Source organism: Molothrus ater, chromosome 16 (genome assembly GCF_012460135.2).
Source record: "Molothrus ater isolate BHLD 08-10-18 breed brown headed cowbird chromosome 16, BPBGC_Mater_1.1, whole genome shotgun sequence".
NCBI classification, from domain to species: Eukaryota; Metazoa; Chordata; class Aves; order Passeriformes; family Icteridae; genus Molothrus; species Molothrus ater.
In genome coordinates this window covers 14,244,224-14,262,975 of record NC_050493.2, presented here as the reverse complement: position 1 = coordinate 14,262,975, position 18,752 = coordinate 14,244,224, and the positions used below count along the sequence as shown (strand labels likewise).

The following is an 18,752-nucleotide window of genomic DNA, read 5'->3' as shown; positions in this document are numbered from 1 at the left end:
TGGGAGCTGGGGGAGCCCTGGTGCTCTGCCTGCTGCACAGTGGAGGTCCCCACCCAGTCTGTTTTCTGCTGTTCCCATACATCCAATGCTGGGGCCAAACTCCATCCAAACCTTGTCCCCCAAAACTCCCTGTGCTGCAATTGTAAGTGGCTGTGACATGTTTATGAAGCCACTCACTCTCTGTCCAGGTGGACATCACAGAGCTGGGGCTGTCACTCTCCCTGCTGGCAGCAGATGCCTGACTGGTTCAAGCTGCCATTTACAGCTCCTGGAGCAAACAAAACACCTCTTCCATGTAAGTAAGTCCCTCCTTTTTGGGTCTGTGGAACTTCATGCAGCCCCAAAAGCACCCTGGCTTGCACAGACCCCAGCCCTCTGGCATCCCTTCCCAGGACATGGTCTAGCTCAGGCTTGGAGCTGGAAGAGTTTCAACATTAAGTTCAGGACATGTCAGACAGATACCTCCTGCCTCAAAGCAGAGCACCAAGGTCAGTTTGTGTCTGTGAGAAACCCAAAATCAACACATTTTGCCCAAAATGTGCAGGACATTGAACCAGGAAGGCAAGTAAAGCCCTGTCCTGAAGAGTGTGCAGGGGCTTTGGCAGCACTTCCCCCAGCTGACACCAATGGAATCACAGGTTGGAGAAGCCATCTAAGATCATCAAATCCCAAACTGCCAAGGCCACCACCAAACCATGTCCTCAAGGCCACCACCAAACCATGTCCCCAAGTGCCACATCCACACGTCTCCACGGGAGAAGGATTTTCAGACTGCAAAGGGATTCAGACCCAGAACCGGGGTTTGCACGTGACGTTGGTGTTTCCTGGAGGACACTGGGTGAAGGAAGGGGAGCAAGGCTGCTTCTGGAGCTGTCTGTCTTGGGAAAAGGAATGTCCAAAAGGACTGTCTGCTTGAAGGAGATGGGAAAAGCCTGGATATTGGCCCCAAGGGATCACCACTTGCTTTAGTGCTCCTATATCATATTCAGGGCAAGCATCAGAGAAGCCAGGGCCGCCTGGAGCCCTGGGATGGGAATTTTCACTCCATGAGGTGTCCAGCAAATGTTACCCCTGAAAAATAGGGGGGTGGTGGGTGGTGGGCCAGGGCTTGGGGGTACCTTTAAGCAGAGCAGAGGCAGAGGGATGACAGGGGGCTCACACACTGCTGTCCCTCACCAGGAGCTGCTGCAGCCCAGGCACCAACTTGGTGAATTCCCAGCAGTTATTCTATGGATGGGCAGCATGGAATGGAGTATTTGGCTCCTCCTTCTCTAACACGTTAATTAGTGGTCATTTAATTACAGGATGCAAAGATGAGCTGTTCCAAAATACTCATGTACCTGTGCAAAACTTGCAATGAGCAATTAGTGCTGCTAATGAGAGAGCGAGTCACTGTATCAACAACAGGAGAAATCCATCAGCATCCTGGCAAACCTGCAATCCACCCTAACCCACATGGACTGCTCTGATCTGGAATTATCCCAGTAGCCTTTTGGGGCAGAGTGAGGGAAAATGTGGGTGAGATGGTGGCAAGTGGCAAATTCCTACCCGTGGGAGAGACAAGAGGTATCCAAAACCACCTGCGTTCTGTTGGTGGGAATGGGAAGAGCATGCTGGTGCCACCACCACTTCAGCTCCAGATCAAAATCCAGCAGCACAGGGAATGCCCTTGCTTCCTTGTGACTTTCCAGTGCCATTGGCCTGGGGATGGAGGTTGGTGGGGCTGAGCATGCAAACCGAGCACTCCTAGGCAGGGAATGTTGCCAGCTAATTCCCGGTGATTAATTGTTGTTAATATTAAATTCAGCACTTTTATGCAGGACACAGAAATGCTTAGGCAGAAGCCCAGCTCCCATCCTACCTGTCATTAAAAAACATTGCAATTAAGCTCTTCTGGAAGGAAATACAAGTAAATGCATCCTCTGTAAGTGGCTTCAGCTTTCCACAGACATCTGTGTCCCCTGTTTCCTCTTCGGCTGGCCGAGCTGCTGCTGTTTTCCCTCTTCCCATGACCCATACATTGCTTTTTCTCCTTAATCCTGCCCACAGCTCCCAAAGGCGAGGGCTGAAGAGGGAAGGAAAGGAGCCCCAGCTGCCTCTGACCCATTGCCACTGGTAGAAAGTTCATGTCAGCTGCAGCTGCAGCTCCAGCCCCAGCCAAAATCAAGGCTGTGCTCTGGGTATCTGCTCACCTAGTTGGATCCTGATGCTCTCTTTGGTCCTCTCCATGGGCAGAAATCCAAATGCTTCAGCAAGAGGAAGGGGTGCTACTGCCCCAGAATAAAGCATTTAACAAATTATTTCCACTTTGCAGCAGATCTGGATGGGATTTTCAGCAGCTGAGACCTGCTCCTGTTTAGGTAAATGGTGACAGACTCAGCCAAATGCTCCAGGAGAGCCAGCCCAGCCTCCAGCCCTGCAAGGCCCGGCACAGCCCAAGCTCTGTGGCAGAGCTGTGCCCACAAACACAATCATGGCAAAACTGAACAGGCTGTGGGGGTTATTGCATCCCAGGACAGGGTTTTCCCATGGCATTGTCCCCATTTTACTCCAGCTGTGGTTCTTCACCTGGAAAAGGATGAGGCAGGATGTCAGAGGTGGGATGTGGGGCAGGTGGTGATGGGTCAGCCTGAGCCAGAGAACACCTAAAGGAACTGTGGTGGCAGGGCCTGAAGGGACAACCTCTTCTGCCTCTCGCCAGTGACCAACAGGACTGTGATGCAGCCAGAAATTGTGGTTAAAGCTTAGGGAATGCCAGGAGAGGCAGGTGGGAGTGACAGCCACATACAGCCAAGTCTGCCAGGTCATTGTGTGACCAGAGTCCTCATCAGGTCCTTAAAGCCTGGGAAAAGGCAAAAAACAAGATAAGACTTAGGGCAACAGAGCTGGAGATAAAAAGGGCCAGGGAGATAAAAATAAACCCGGTGTCAAGGACAATACCAGTGCCAGGAATAATACCTTGAAAATATTGGACCTGGGGGGACAAAGATCATGTGAAAGATGTCCTGAGTGCCAAAGCTGGCTCTCCAGAGCCACAAAGGATGCTGGCAGAATCACAGAGGGTGAGGATGGATAGGCAGGGCAAAGGGGCACCAAGTGTGCCTAAATTTGGGCAGATCTGGGGCTCCTGCAGCCACAGGGCCTGGCCAGCTGCAGGTCTGGGATGCAACATGAGGATTGTGGTGCTGAGTGGCAAAGAGTGGTGACAACAGTGCCCACAGCAGCCTGTGGCTCTGGCCACATCCCTGGGCTCTGCTGATGCACATGAGGAGGGAAGGTTTTGCTGGGATCATGGTGCTGATGAACACAGGGTTTTTCCCCTGTTGCTTGCAAACATCGTCATCACGTACATAAAGTCAAAATGCCAAAATGTGAGTCAGCCCAATGGCAGCTTGGCTCCTGCACCAACAGCCTGATAAATGGTGGAACCAGAGCTTGCAGAGGGGATTTATTCCTGTTTCGGGGATTTCAAAAAGTTCTTTCACGTCAGGTACAATATACTGCTGAGATAGAAAAGAAAAAAATCAAAATTAAAAAAAAAATTATAAACCAGGTTTTTTTCCCAATTAGTTGCTCTCTATTGATGAGGGGAAACCTTTAAGTCTCAGGTAGTGGTCAAACATACTTTTTTAGAGAGGAAAGAAATGCAGACAGTATTTGCATGTGAGCCATAGATTCAAATTTTGTGAAGGTGGGGTTTTTTTCAATATTTGCTGAATAAGTTTTGTGGCCCAGTGCTGTGATCCAGCATAACAAAAGGTCCTATTCACACAAGGGAGCAGATCTGAGACCACCTCATGAATCTTAATTCCTGAATTTCTCAGGGTTTTTTGTTTTGTTTTTCAAACATAAAGGATCCCAATGAGCCGATTATGCAGACCTTGATATAATGTCTTTTTTTTTTATTAAAATGCTATAGTTTAAACTCTGCTCTGTAAACAGTCTGGCCTTCACTTCTATCTCCAGGTGTCAATAATCCCATGAGGGTCAGCAAAACCAACCACAGATATAAAGTTGAGTGTGTGTGAAAAGTGTCTGCAGGATTGAGGCCAGCGATTGCAAAACAGTTTAAACTATAATCCTCCATTTTCATTAGTTTCTTGAAAAACTTCTGCTGTGGGCTTGAAATCCTTCCTGTTTTGTTGAGCCAAAGGTGATTTTTCTCCCCAGCAGTCTGAGCACAAACCTTCCCGCTGGTTTTATGCTGTCAGGCTTCAAAACTCACATTTCCCACTAAGGACATTCTGCCCTTTTCACTGAGAGCTTGACATTGACATCTATCATGTAAACAAAGCTAATTAAAGACAGTTATTACTTGCTAGACATAAAAGTCTTCCAAGCCCACAGTCCTGTAGATTTGGCTGCTTTTGGTAAGTGAAGCTCTGTGCTCTCCCTATTCTGCAGAAACACTGAATACATTTCCAGCCTAAGAGGTTTCTTCAGCCCTGTATCTCTTTATTTTCTGTAAGATTTGAGGCCTATAAAAGGGACTTCTTTCAGTCCACAGTGTTTGCCACATCTTTGCCTTGAGATGCAGGAGGAGGATGGAGCAGCCCAGACCATCTTTGCTGTCAGCTCCACGCTGCTGCAGCACCCACAGGCACTGGGAGCATCCTTCATTCCTGTGTGTTCATTTTTCAGCCTAATATATAATTTAAATACGACCTCAGCACAAAAATTCTACATCTGCATCCTCTCCTAGGACACTGAGCAGTGCAGAGGTGGTGGGGTCCAGGCAGTGGCCACTTGAAACTTGAAGCTCTGTTCTGTTGGAGAAAGAGATAGTCTGCCACTAAACTGTCACTGCTGTGTGTTGCCTTTTTGGGGAAAAATGAAGGCAGCAACCCTGTGTTGCTGAAGTTTCCATGGTTAGAGAAGCACAACTGCTCATCTAGGGACAGAGGTGGGCTGTGGGCTGCTTTGCACTCAGGCTGAGGTTGGAAGATGATAATCTCTCCCAGAGCTCTGCCCACATTTCTGGCTTGGAAGAAGGAGTTTGAGGCTGTAGCAAAGTGATGGACTTGGGGCCTCCTGGTCTGAGCAGTGCAGCTGGAGGGGTGAGACAGGGCAGGAGGTAAAATCAGGTAAAAATCCAAACACCTCCAGTCAAAGTGTGTCTAAAGCAGTCCATGGGACTTGACTGTGAACTGAACTCAATGAAAAAAGGAAGCAAGAGATGCAGATGAGGGGCAAATTCTTCATTAAGAGCTTAAATGGTCCAAATAAAGAATCAAACATGGCAATAGTTATATGAGTTATGATGGAATGAGACTTAATGAATATGTTACAACTGTGAAAGGGGAATAGAATATTTTCTCTGCTCTTCAACAGAGATCAAGCTGAGGAAGGAATGGAAACAAGGATGGTAAAAGAGGATAAATGAACAGACAGGAAAAAGCCACTGTGAACAATCAATCTGCTTCTCAGTCCCCACTTCCCTGGTACATGGCTGGAGCCTTTTCTCCTTCTCTGGCCACATGGCTCTGCCTCCCAAAATCACTGCAGAATTGTGAAAAATCTTTCAGCTGAAGATGGTGGGATACCTTACTTTAATATTTTCAGCCAGGCTTCAGCTTTGCAACTTATTCAAGAACAGGTTCTCCAGGTACCCAGGAATTGAACATTAATAACAGATGTTTTGACTGACTATGTAAGACACACAATGAACTTGTTTATTTGGTTTTTTGTTTGGACTCAAGAAATACTGAGAGGCAATTTCAGCTCCTGGTTTTGCTTTCGAAGTGTTCTAGAAATTATTTTCCCAAATAAATAGACAAGATGTGGGACAGTTCTAGGCATGAGATCACACAAAGTAGCAGCATCATTACCAAGTTCCCTTTGGTGAATAGCTCATCTCACTAAATCTACCAAGCAACCTCTGAGCAGTTCTCACAGGTAAAAATCATTCAGAGTTTCTGGAAGCTGCAGTGTGGAGGAAACCTTTGGTGGGAAATTGCTGGAGAGGGATTTTCCCTGACTGTTCCACTGAGAGTTTAATGTGTGCCACAAAGCACAGGGCTGTGATTTTTGCTTATTGATGGTGGCTGTTGGCTGTCCCATTCACCAATCAAGGAGATTCCTGGTTTACAAAAGGATCAGGACCCATTCCTAAATCCTGGTACCATTAGGCAATAAAGGCTGGATTGTAGCATTTCTCCCTCTGTGGCCTTTCACTGGCTCTATGTGCCACCTTGTCCTGCTCCCCAGCTCCCCCTTTTAACAGACATTTGCTGTGTTTTCAGTTCTCAGAACCACTATTCCCCTTCCCCTGTGGAAGCAAGCCTTCCCTCCTACCTCTGTCAAAAGGTATTCATGTCCTTGCCTTATCTACAACCAGCAGGACCCTGTCCTGAGTGACTTCACACTTTATTTCCACAATACAACACATCTGTCAGGGCAGCACCACAGGTAGAAATGCCTGGAGGATGTGATAACCACCTCTGCCATGTTTTAGTGTTCTCAGCAACATTTTCTTCTTTTGTTTCCTTTGGAAACAGAACAAGGCACATGGCACAAACATGCATTCATGCTCAGTTTTGAACATGAGTTTTTGGAAGGTGTTTGCTTTCACATTCAACCTGGTCTAGTGGAAGGTGTCCCTGCCACAGCAGGGGGTTGGAAAGAGATGATCTTTAAAGTCCCTTCCAAGCCAAACCATTCCATGATTGTTTGATTCTATAAACTGCCCTGTGTGAATCTTTCTTGTTTCATCTAAGTCTCAATCCTACCACCACAACAAAAAATTGAACAACTGGTTGCTGTGTTTGTAGACAAAACTGAACTTTTCCCAAGCCTGAGAACACAAAAGTATGCAGAAATTGTCTTAAATACAAACTAAAAATCGATTTAATGGTTTCTCAGTGCCTTCCACTTCATACTTGTCACAACATTGCTAAGTTGCTGAGATCTATCTGCTCCACTGAAGGAGTAAAGTTCATGTATCTTTCTGGATGTCACCAGAGCTGCAGGCACACAGGTGAAATCCTAGGTATAGGTGAAAAGAACATTCACTTCAACCCTTTTGGGAAAAAAAGTGCACCAGAAATCCAATATTACTGAGTTTGGTAATGTTTTAAAAAAATGTTGGCACCCACAGGGCAGAATAAGAGATTTGTGGCTAAAATAGAGCCAGGGAAAGAGCAAGTGAATCTATTCAGGGATACAGTTGGGAACACTGTGCTTGGATCAGACAGCAATGGCTCTCACCAGATCCATTCCCAGCTCAGCCCGGGGTCACCTTTCCAGCGCGGATCAACCAAGACGAGGGATCAGGTCACAGAAATGCCCCAGCAATTCTCTTCTTCCTAGAAATCTAAATTTAAAAAGGGCCTAGTGCACACATAGCAAATGTTTCACAAAGTTTTATGGTGTGTAATTGCTTGTGGCACATGCAATTCCTCAGCTGGGGTTTTCTGTGGATTTGCAGTAGGTCTTCCTCCCAAAGCTGCAGTGTGTGCATGAGGTGACTGCACAATCCTGTAATTACACCTGTAAATCCTCATCCCCACCTCTTTCAAGTGAATAATCCAAAACACTAAATATAAAACATGTTTCAATTTGCAACTGCATTGTTGCAAAAATCCCAAAATGGTTAAATTGTATGTTGCAACCTTCAATCTGTTGTGAAGGTGAAGTCATCTGAAATGACAAATTTTTCAAATATCTACAGTTTCCTCCACAGTACTGCAGGAAAATCCTGTGCCAAGGATCACATCTTGTCTGCCCATGGTTTGAAAGTGGTTACTGATTTTTGTCTGCCCACTGGAATGGCCTTTCCTTGTGGAAAATAGAGCCAATTCAGACACATTTCATGGAAGCACCAGTTTGCTTGGACCAGGAAGAACACAACATCATCCTGCAGCATGCAGGAAAGGAAAACCAGGAACACCCATGGGAAGGGGGCACCCCAGTGCTGCTGGACAAGGGGGGTCCTTTTGTAGGATGCCAAATACCACAGATACTCATTTGCAAGAGAAAAAACTGCAGAGCTTGAGAAGGGCAGATCGAAGGAATTCACATTTTCCTCATTCTTCTACTTCTTGTCCTGACTTGGAGCCATAGAAAATCCTCCCTCATTTGTATCACATAAGACTATTTTTATGTGCCTTTTCACTGCCTTCCACCTACTCATGAAGTCCTGTGATGACTTTAGTGTCACTTCCCACTATTTGACTGCAGCTCTTGGTCATTTCCCCAGGTTTTTTGCTGTTTATGCTGTGCTATAAAGTGGAGTTACCTCATGGCAGCAGGACTGACTCAGCTCTACCTTGGGAACGCTGGTAGCTGATCTCCAGTCAGTGTTCTAGAGCTTCCACCATGTTTTCTTGCCATTATTTCCTAATGGCTTAAGACTTTGCTTCAGTTTGGTTATAGCCTGCTTGTTGTCTGCCTAATTCCTGAGTATGTCTTGAGAAACTGCAAGCAGGTGGAGTGGGAGCTTGAGGCTGGGCTAGGTGATATCAATGACTTGTAAAGTCCTTCTCTTGCTTTTTATTCCTTGGGACTCCCACATCCCCACAGTCCCACTCATAGCAACCCTGACACTCCTATTTTGAATAAGAAAGTGCCTTTTACTTCCTTTTTTGTTTTTTTAAGCAGCAGAGTGCCTTGCAAGTGCCTGCACTGAGTGTTTGTAGCTATAAAAGCATGTCAGATGTGGCTGCATTTGCAGACAACAGTGGTACTTCCTCTCTTCGGAAATGGAGCAAGTTTCTATTTTGGGCTGTGCTGACTCAAGGGTGAGGTACCCAAGCTGATTCAGCAGTTGGGCAAGTGAGGAGAACTTCTGGTTATGAATGAAATGAGCAATAAATTTAAGCTTGTCTTCATCTTAAAGAAATGTATATTTGAGTGAAGCCACCTCCTAGTGGCAGACATTTTGTCAGATAAGTGGAATTTTCTGCATTGCTTTTGGCAAAAAGACCACTCCAATGAGACAACCATAAAGCCTGCAAGTAAAATCCTGGTCCCAGAGGAGTCAGAGATTTCCACTCATCTGGACTGGGATTTATCCTCTCTCTTGAGTCACATAAAAAGATTTTCTACTGCTTACTTGCTTATTTAATCTGTGCATGTCATCTGGGATATGAAATCCTCTCAGTGATATGAATAAATTGAATAGCAATTTAAGAAGGATGAAAATAGAGAACAGAAAACCAACCTGGGCACTGCAAGGAGGTGAGAATGCCCCACCCATTTACTCAGCTTCCGTGGCTTCATATGGAACAGATGTCAAAGGCAACCCTTGTGCTCTTCTGCTATGGAAAAATGAGATAAACATTGTGATACTTTATAAGTTTTCAAGACCATGAAGGAGTAACAGTCTTTCACAATATTTGCCAATGTTTACCTGTTCATCTGTGAAAAGAAGCCAGAAGATTTGTTGAGTTTGGGTTTTCCTAAATGAGTTCTTTCACCTGGAGGCTTCCAGGATTCAAAACAAAACTTGAAATGACTGCTCTGCATGTCAGTAAGGATGAAGACACAGAAGTTTGTCAGAAAGTGAGATCTTTCTGTTTATTGAGACAAGATAGCATGAAATGGGGCATCTGAGCTGTCTCCCTTGAGCCCCCTTCTCTCTGTGGATGGTCCAAACAGGTTTGAACATATTTGCCTCCATCTTTATGCTGTTTCCAGACAGGATCAATAATCCCCACAGACCCCACCCATGGCATCCACAATGGCTGCTCCTTCAGGCTGCAAGTTCTTCCTTTGACTGCACACAACAAAAGCTGCAAACTTTCAAAGCCCATTCCTCCTCCCCAGCCCCAGCAGCCCTGCTGGCATTAAGGCAGGCTGTTGTTCCAGCCAGCCATATTCTCCTGCCTCCTGAAGGCGGTTTGTGAAGTCTAAAAAAGCATCATGTGGGCTGTCACATTTCAGAAGCCCCTAAATAGCTTTGCATGCCTCCATCAGATAAGCAGTCAAGTACAATATTATGAATGTCAAACAACAGCTCATCATTACAGCTGACAAAGCTTGTTCCTCTGAGAGGGGAAGTAAATACAGTTCCCTAGACTAAATGTGTATTTAGTGGCTTGAAGTTAAAAGAACTCTGCAAGGAGGATTTGCATTTGCCCAGCTATTGCTCTGTGAAATATTTCCTCTAACTCAGTCTCTGAGAAAGGAAAGCAGTCCCAGAGTATTTTGGAAGGGTGGTCAGAGTTCTCCACAGGGAAGCAGCACAACCAAGTCCAGCATGAACCCAGGGCTCAGGATCCAGCCTGCATGGAGGCTCCCAGCTCTGCCAGGATGGCTCATTGTGCTGGCTAAGAAAGTGATCCAGAGGAAGCATCTTCCTTAAAGGATGTCACAGACATGACCCACTCAGGTGCTGCCTTAGGGACACGCTGGCTGTTACACCCATCAGAAGGTGGTGGTGAGGAAATAACAAATACAACCTCAAACCACTTCTTGTTCTCTAAAACAAATCTCAGTCACACTTAAAATAAATCCAAGCATCACTGGTGTTTGTGGTTTTCTGCTTCATGCATTTAATCTGCTACTTGAATTCAACAGAGAAAAATTTACACAATAAAAGCAAAGTGAAATTAAAAATTCTGTGTTTCAGGAGACAGCATGAGATCTGTCCCAGCCAGAGCTAATGAAGAGAACAGTTCCTTGACTGCACATGCAGGGTGTTTCCATGGAACTTGGTAACAACAGGGGAAGGTGGGGAGTGGCTGGGCCGGTGAGTGTTGGGTGACTGTTCCACCCAAAGGATCAAGTGGAGGAGCAGGATGGGAGCCTATAGGTTAAAAGTCTAATGGGAGCTCCTTGGAGGAGCAAGGATTCTGCACAACCTTGAAACCCCCATGTGAAGCTTACCAAAGGAGGGTGTGACAAGTCAGATGTCTCCTTCCATCCCAACTCCCTCCTTCAAACCCATAAACAAAAGCTGGGGAAGAGGAACTATTTTATTAGTGGAGATCAAAAGCTGTCTCTGACGAGTAGCCAGACAAAATTTGGCATCATGTGGGTCACTCAGTGAAAACTTGTGATGTAGCCAGTATCTTTGATGTGATTCTGTTTATTCTAAGAACATACAAAGTACCACTTTATGGAGCCCAGGGGACCAAGACAAAAAAATTATGCTGGCATTTCAGTACCTCTTAAATCTCTAAATTCAAATCACCCAACATAAATCTTACAGGTTTGCATGAAAAAAATAAAAACACTGGTAGTTTTACCTTAAATTCTCTGCCAATGAGGTAAAACGCTTTTTTTTCTTTTCCCACCACACCTTTGAATCCTTGGAAACTGTTGCACTTCTTTAATCCTGCAGATTAAATAAATTCATAATCCTGTATGAACTAAGAATGTAACTTAAAGTATATTTAGATGAATCAATAAAAAGGCTGGAAAGAAGTTTTAGTAAATTTATCAATTAATAGCCAAGCCCAGGAGGCCATCCTGCCTTTCTGCTCAGTCAGCTCAGGGATTTCTCTCTTCCTAACAGTGTTTATGTAAGTGCTGCATGGTAAGCAGCACTCCCTATAAAATATTGATCAGCTGAGCCATTAGCTGGAATTCAAGAGACAACTATATCACAGCAAAACCAGAACAATTATTGCTATTGACTGGAATTTTTAGAGATTGTTTTGATATTTGAGCACGTCAGGAAATACAAATTTCTTCTAAATAATAATACTAGGAACATATGTTACAGCATGGTTACAGGACATCTTTACAAAGGAAATGGAAAATAGGGCAGGTTTCAATTTCAGTAATTGTGTGACCACAGATTTTTTATTACTATTTTTGAAAACGAGTATAGAGAGTCATAGATCATAATGGCTGGAAAAGACCTCCAAGGCCATTGAGTCCAACCTTTGGCCCAATACTACTGTGCCCACTAAACCATATTGTGAAGTACCATGTCCATTTGTTTTTTGAATGCTTCCAGGGATGGTGACTCCACCACTGCCGTGGGCACCTTGTGCCAGTGTCTGACCACCTTTCCAGCGAAGAATTTTCCCCAATATCTGATCTGAACTGGTCTTGGCACAATTTGAGGCTGTTTCATCCTGTCCCTGTTCCCTGGGAGCAGAGCCCAACCCTTACCCGGCTGTCTCCTCCTATCAGGAGCTGTGCAGAGCCACAAGGTCCCCCCTGAGCCTCCTTTTCTCCAGGCTGAGCCCCTTTCCAGCTCCCTCAGCCCCTCCTGGTGCTTCAGACCCTGCCCAGAACACTCGCCAGCCCCTCAGTATCTGTCTTATCTTGAGGGGCTGAAATCTTACCCCGGGATTGGAGGTGCCCCAGCACAGGGGATGGTCACTGCCCTGCTCCCATGGCCACAATGTCACTATTATTACATTAGCGCCACTGTCCTTATTCTACGGGACGCTGGGCTCTTCAGAGGAGGAGGAAGGACTGCTGCAGGAGGAAGGACGGCTGGAGTGAAGCGCTTCACTGGGGAAGGCTCACCTGGAATAAAGTAAATGGGATTCAGGGAAGGAGAAGCCACGGCAGGAAGGACTGGGGCTGGAGCTGAGGGGGATGAGGTGGGACCAAATTGGGAACATCACCTGTGAGCAAGAGTGAGGGATGCAGAGCTGGGGAGAGGAGAGGGAGCTCTAGCACCAGCAGAGAGAAGCCCTGTGAAGAAGAAAAGCCACGGTCCATCTGCGAGGAGAGATAATGAAACCGAGGGAGCGGTGCAGGCGAGATAGCGTCAGCCATAAACAAGCGGAGAACGAGGAGAAAAATAACCCAGCGAATTTGCAGCGGGGCTCGGGCTGAATTGTTTGGTGAAGTGCGTGTTGTCTGCGCATGGCAAATGTCAGCCGGTGGGGAGGGCGGTGGCGGGGGCAGTCCGGGAGCCCCGGCTCTCGGCCCCGCTGACTGTCCCCGCTAAGGTGCCGCCCGGCTCCCGCCACCCCTCGCTGTCCCGTCCCTGCCTCACGCAGAGCGCCATCGACATCACGCCCGTCCCTCTCTGAGGGGACCGTCCGCGCTGCTGCCCGCGACCCTCGCACTGAGGCGGGAAGTGTGTGTTTGTGTGTAGGGGGGGGCGCGCTCCCGCCGCGCCGCCGCGCCCAATTGGCCAGCGGGGGCGCGCTCCCGCAGCCCCCCCGGACCCCCCCCGCGCCGTGAGGAAGATGGTGGCGGCCGCTTGAGCGCGTCCCCGCGCTCCCCTTCCTCCCCTCAGACGGGCGGGCGGGCGGAGCAGAGGAGAGCGGCTGCTGCTGCCGTCCCGGCTGGGCGGGCGGCTGAGGGCGGGAGGCGGCCCCTCGTCGGCGGCTGTGCGGGGAGGAAGCGGCGGGCAACTGCAGCCGACATGGAGGAGCGGTCCCCTCCCGGCGGGGGCCCGGCGTCCCCCCCGCGGGGCTGAGCCAGCGGCCCGCCCGCCCCGCGCCTCGGGAGGGCTGCGGGGGAGCGGGGCCAGCGGCGGGCGGCGGCAGCCCCGGCCCGGCTCGGCCCAGGCGAGGGGACTATGCGGGGCTGCCCCGGCGCGCAGTGTGCGGAGCCCGGCGAGCGGCCGATCGCCGCGGCGCTGCCCGGCCGCCCCTACGCGGCGGGGACCGGAGGAGACTAGAGGCGACTCTGCGAGGAGCCCGGTGGCTTCGGCAACCCCAGAGACCCAAGTCCGGCGCGGGCTCTTGAGGAGGAATTGACAACATGGCTTCCCCACCGCACCAGCAGCTGCTGCATCACCACAGCACCGAGGTGAGCTGCGACTCCAGCGGGGACAGCAACAGCGTGACGGTGAAAATCAACCCCAAGCAGCACCAGGGCTGCACCTCTTCCAAGCACTGCAAGTACAGCATCTCCTCCAGCTGCAGCTCTGGGGAGTCGGGGGGCGCCCGCCGAGCCGGCGGAGCGGGCGGCACTGGCTCCGGCCTCCGCCGGCAGAAGAAGCTGCCGCAGCTCTTCGAGAGGGCCTCTTCCAAGTGGTGGAACCCCAAGTTCGACTCCAATAACCTGGAGGAGGCTTGTATGGAGAGATGCTTCCCGCAGACCCAGCGCAGGTTTCGCTATGCCCTCTTCTACATTGGCGTGGCCTGTCTGCTCTGGGGCATCTACTTCGGCATACACATGAGAGAGAAACAGATTGTTTTCATGGTGCCGGCTCTGTGCTTCCTTCTGGTATGTGTAGCTTTTTTTGTGTTCACTTTCACTAAGACTTATGCCCGCCATTACGTATGGACTTCGCTGATACTCACCCTCCTGGTGTTTGCTCTGACCCTCGCTCCGCAGTTCCAGGCTCTGAAGCCTGTCTCAGGAAGTGGTGACACGTCCAACCGGACTCTCCCGGCAGATCCCACGGACACTTGTCTTTCTCAAGTGGGCAGTTTTTCTATGTGTATTGAAGTGCTCTTGTTGCTTTACACAGTGATGCACTTACCCCTGTATTTAAGCTTGTTCCTGGGACTGTCGTACTCGGTCCTCTTCGAGACCTTTGGTTATCACTTCCGTGATGAGAACTGTTTCACACCTCTGGGAGCTGGTGCGGTTTACTGGGAGCTGTTGAGTAAAGCCTTCCTGCACATCTGCATCCACGCCATCGGTATTCATTTATTTATCATGTCCGAAGTCAGATCAAGAAGCACATTCCTGAAAGTGGGGCAATCCATCATGCATGGAAAAGACTTGGAAGTGGAAAAAGCCCTGAAAGAGAGGATGATTCATTCTGTTATGCCAAGAATAATAGCCGATGACTTAATGAAGCAGGGGGATGATGAAAGTGAAAACTCCATCAAACGTCATTCCACCTCAAGCCCCAAAAACAGGAAGAAGAAGCCCTCCATACAGAAAACCCCCATAATATTCCGTCCTTTTAAAATGCAGCAGATCGAGCAAGTGAGCATTTTGTTCGCAGATATCGTTGGCTTCACGAAAATGAGCGCCAACAAATCAGCCCACGCCCTGGTGGGACTCCTGAACGACCTCTTTGGACGCTTTGACCGTCTGTGTGAGGACACTAAATGTGAGAAGATCAGCACTTTGGGAGACTGTTACTACTGCGTGGCCGGCTGCCCTGAGCCCCGGGCAGATCATGCCTACTGCTGCATCGAGATGGGCTTGGGGATGATCAAAGCCATCGAGCAGTTCTGCCAGGAGAAGAAAGAAATGGTGAACATGAGAGTCGGCGTTCACACCGGGACAGTCCTGTGTGGCATTTTGGGCATGAGGAGGTTCAAGTTCGATGTGTGGTCCAACGATGTCAATTTGGCCAATCTGATGGAGCAGCTCGGGGTGGCTGGGAAGGTCCATATTTCGGAAGCTACTGCCAAATATTTGGATGATCGCTATGAAATGGAGGATGGAAAGGTGGTTGAGCGCGTCGGTCAGAGCGTGGTAGCTGACCAGTTAAAAGGTACGTGCTTTTATTTTGTGCTTGTTTTTCTTTTGTGAGGGAACAGAGTTGCCCCAGTGCCTGCTCTGTGCTTGCTGACCGTGGTTTACGTTTAACTCAGTGTGCTGATGATCACAAACACCGAGGGGATTACAGAATAAAAGATGCCAGGGAGATAAGCGTGAAAGATCATCTGTGGTACTCAACATAGGCTTTGAAACTCAGCGCTCCTTCTGAGAGTGTTGCCTTGTAGGGAGGAGAAGGTTCATGTGTTTGCTGTCTGCAAGAGGTTTTTGTTTTACTGTTGTGTGTCATCCTTTAATTCAGTAAGTAAACTTGTTAATTGACTTCATGTGCCATACAGAGAGCATATGTGTTTTGCAAAATTATGTATATCTGTGAAAAGGTTTTTTTGGCATCAGGAGAGTTGGGACTGAGAAGGCATTTGGGAAAAATGACAGCTGGATTCACAGAAAGAAATGAGCACTGTAGATTTGGCAGTGTGATATGGCAAGTCGTTGCAGTTTGGAGTTAGGCTGGAAAAAGTTACTCAGGTGGCTCAGTGAGCTGGCAGATGCTCTCATTTCTGCAGCTCAAGGGATCTGGGGATGAAATGGCAAATTTGCCTTTTGGAGAAGAAAATGAACGATCCTTCAGTTCCCCTTGGTTCAGAGTCTGATTTTCATTTTTTTACAATGTTCATTTTGAAGCGAAACTCCTGGCTGCTTTCTAGCAGCACTTAGAGGCGCGTGCAGGAGGATTGTACGAGCTGAGGATTTAATTGTCTCTTTTGTCAAAGCTGTGTCTCTCCAGTGCCGTGCCTTTGTCTCACAGAGAGATTGTTGTCTGCAGTGCTCGTAGTCCAAGGTGGGGAGCAGATGGATCTAAATGGGAGTGGAATATGTAACGAACCCTGGTATGGTCTGTGAGTTTATTTGTTCTGCTTATAAAAGTACCCATTTTGATGAAGTAAGCTGGAAAACTGAGTGGAAGAAGCCCGAAGGAGTCATAAACTGGCATTGTGATGGAGGAAGGAGACATTTGTGGCAACAAACACAAAAGGAGGCCAGGATGGTGGTAGAAAGGTCAGTGAGTAAGGACGTGGGGACAGCACTGCAGAGCAGTGGTGGCAGTGGCAGCTGCTTGCCCCTGGCAGGTGCTTGTTTTGATGTGACACAAAAACTTATTTTTGGTGAGCGAGCTGTCTGCATGCATACGGCAGCGGGGCTGCAGCAGAGCCTCCCAGCGAGCAGCGACATCGGCTGTGACATTGGTGCCTGGAGCCACAGGGCTGAAGCAGATGTGTGTCCCCGGGCTTGGGCTTTCTGCTTAGCTTCTAAAAATACAAATTCAGTGAATTTCTTTGGAAAGTGTTGACACTGATGGATTTCAGTGGGAGTGTGCTTTCAAGAAAACAGCACAAGATGTAACCTCGTTGTTACTCTAAGATGAATTTTGCTGTTCTAATGGAAGTAAATTGAACAGGTTGTAGAGAAACAGCCCTGTGATATTTCCCCCTTCCATGTACCTTTACAGGCAAATGCAGTGTGAAGGCTGTGTTGTAGCAACAAATAAAATTCAGTATTTTTGCTGCATTTATTGCTGTTCTTAGTATTAATCCCAAACTGACATGAACTTAGCTGTGGAGACTGATGGTACTGCTCCTAAATATTCTTATTTATTTGTTTATATTTTCTAGGAGATCACAAGAACACTGTGTAGAGCAATTATACCACATGCCAGCAGTGGGTTTTTCATGGTCTTTCTCAGACTTCTGTTCTGTCCTTGGTTGCCATTTATCCTGAGGGGGCACAGGCTGCTCTGCCTCCTCAGTACAGAGGTTTGGATTTTGCAGCTCTGAATGCCTTTCACAGCTCCTGCTTCAGCCAGGGTACTACAGATGGACAAACTGACATGCAGTCTAGATAAGATGAAATTTGCTTTGTGAACTGACATTTAATGGTCTCTTCTTACCCTGAAATGTAGCTACGAAAGCAGCTGGAGCATGTGGTAGGAATTACTTTAACAAGGAATATGGGTTGGGCTTTGCTTTTTCCCCATTTCCCTTCTGTATTTTTTTGTAGAACTGTAATCAGCTGCCATTTCTTCCCAATGTCTTATGCAGTTATAGAAATCAGGCTGTGTGTATTTCTAAGCCAAGCAGACCTTTGCCATGAGTGCCCTTAGGCACAGGTTTGTAGCACACTGAACTCTGCTCCCCCCATGCCCAGACCCTCAGGGGATGTGGTTGTTAGTGGGTGCTTCAGAGCTGCCCGGTTTTTTTCCTGTTTCCTCAGAACTTTGTTCTGCAGCCAAATTACTCAGCTTACAGGTAAATGCCATCAGGGGAAAAAAACACATCAAAGCCAATGATAAAAGCCATCAAACAGCAGTGCCACGGGCTGGTGTGTAGGATCTGCTGCAGGGGAGGGTTTTCTTAGGGAGCAGCTCTGAGATTTAATAAGGAGAACTGAGATTTCACCTCTTAATTAATTGATCTCTGCCAAGCACCTGCTCAGTTCTGTGAATGGAGGTGCTATTAGGAAGCTTTGCTTTACTGTTTTCCCTGAGAATCTGTTGATAGTAGCAATAGAGAAGAGGAAGTTTGTAGTGGTTGTTTAATTATCTCATACCCTGTACTCTCTTCAAGTATAAAAGTGCTGTACAGATAGCAGACATAAGCTTTATTTCCCTTCCAGTACTTCAATTCTCAGCTTCCTTTCAACCTTTGATATCTTAATTATATCCTATTTTTTATGCTGTATGTCTAGTGTATTATCTCTTAATTGTCTGAGCTGCAGCAGTCATAGCTATCTTTGAGGCTGAGTCAACAGGAGCAAGTAAACTCTTCAAAGAGCAAAAGGAGGAGGTGCTGAGCACACGATGTCCATGTTCTGCACACTTCAGGACTTCTACCTCACGCTGCTCCTGGAGCAGGTCTTGGAACAAAAGCACCTCTGTGGCTGGAGCACGTCAGGCGTGCTCCTTTGGCTGGGCTCACCCCGAAGGAATCCAGGTACAGCTCTGCAGCGTGCACCAGGCCAGGCTGTGGGAATCACTTGGGCAAACTGCTTCCAAACCCTGCTCCCCATTCCCTTTGAAATGCTCAGCTTGATGTGCCCCAAGTTGTCCTAGTGCTGCTCTTCCTGGTTTTGGAGATGAGGCAAAGCTAAATTTCTTTCTGGAATCTTAGGATGGGAATATCTTTTCTTCCTCCTTTGCTTCCTTGGCTCCTTAGTGCAAGCAGGGAGGCCCTGGTGTGTTCCCTCCAGTTTCTGGCTTTGGAATTAAATAGATGGTGTCCAGGAGAAACCAACAAGGAGAGCTTACCACTGATGCCTTGTAAAAAAAATTTGCCTATTTCTGACTGCTCTATGTTTTAAGATTCCTTACTCCCCTGTTTTCAAGTACCTGATCCCCTTGGATACGAAGGGAGTGCAGGAGAGCAGTTTTA

At 47.7% G+C, this 18,752-nt stretch overlaps 1 protein-coding gene across 2 annotated transcripts in view; it reads left to right on the top strand.

Moving 5' to 3' along the window:
* The first annotated feature begins 13,175 nt into the window (after positions 1-13,175).
* Positions 13,176-18,752, top strand: part of ADCY9 (adenylate cyclase 9) — a 93,822-nt gene continuing 88,245 nt past the window's right edge. Inside the window, exon 1 of one of the 2 annotated variants that reach the window (XM_036392099.2) lies at positions 13,176-15,319. In XM_036392099.2, coding sequence (XP_036247992.1) covers positions 13,621-15,319 — 1,699 coding nt within the window. In that variant the 5' untranslated portion in view covers positions 13,176-13,620. The remainder of the gene's footprint in view (positions 15,320-18,752) is intronic. The other variant, XM_036392098.2, reaches the window with a different exon arrangement.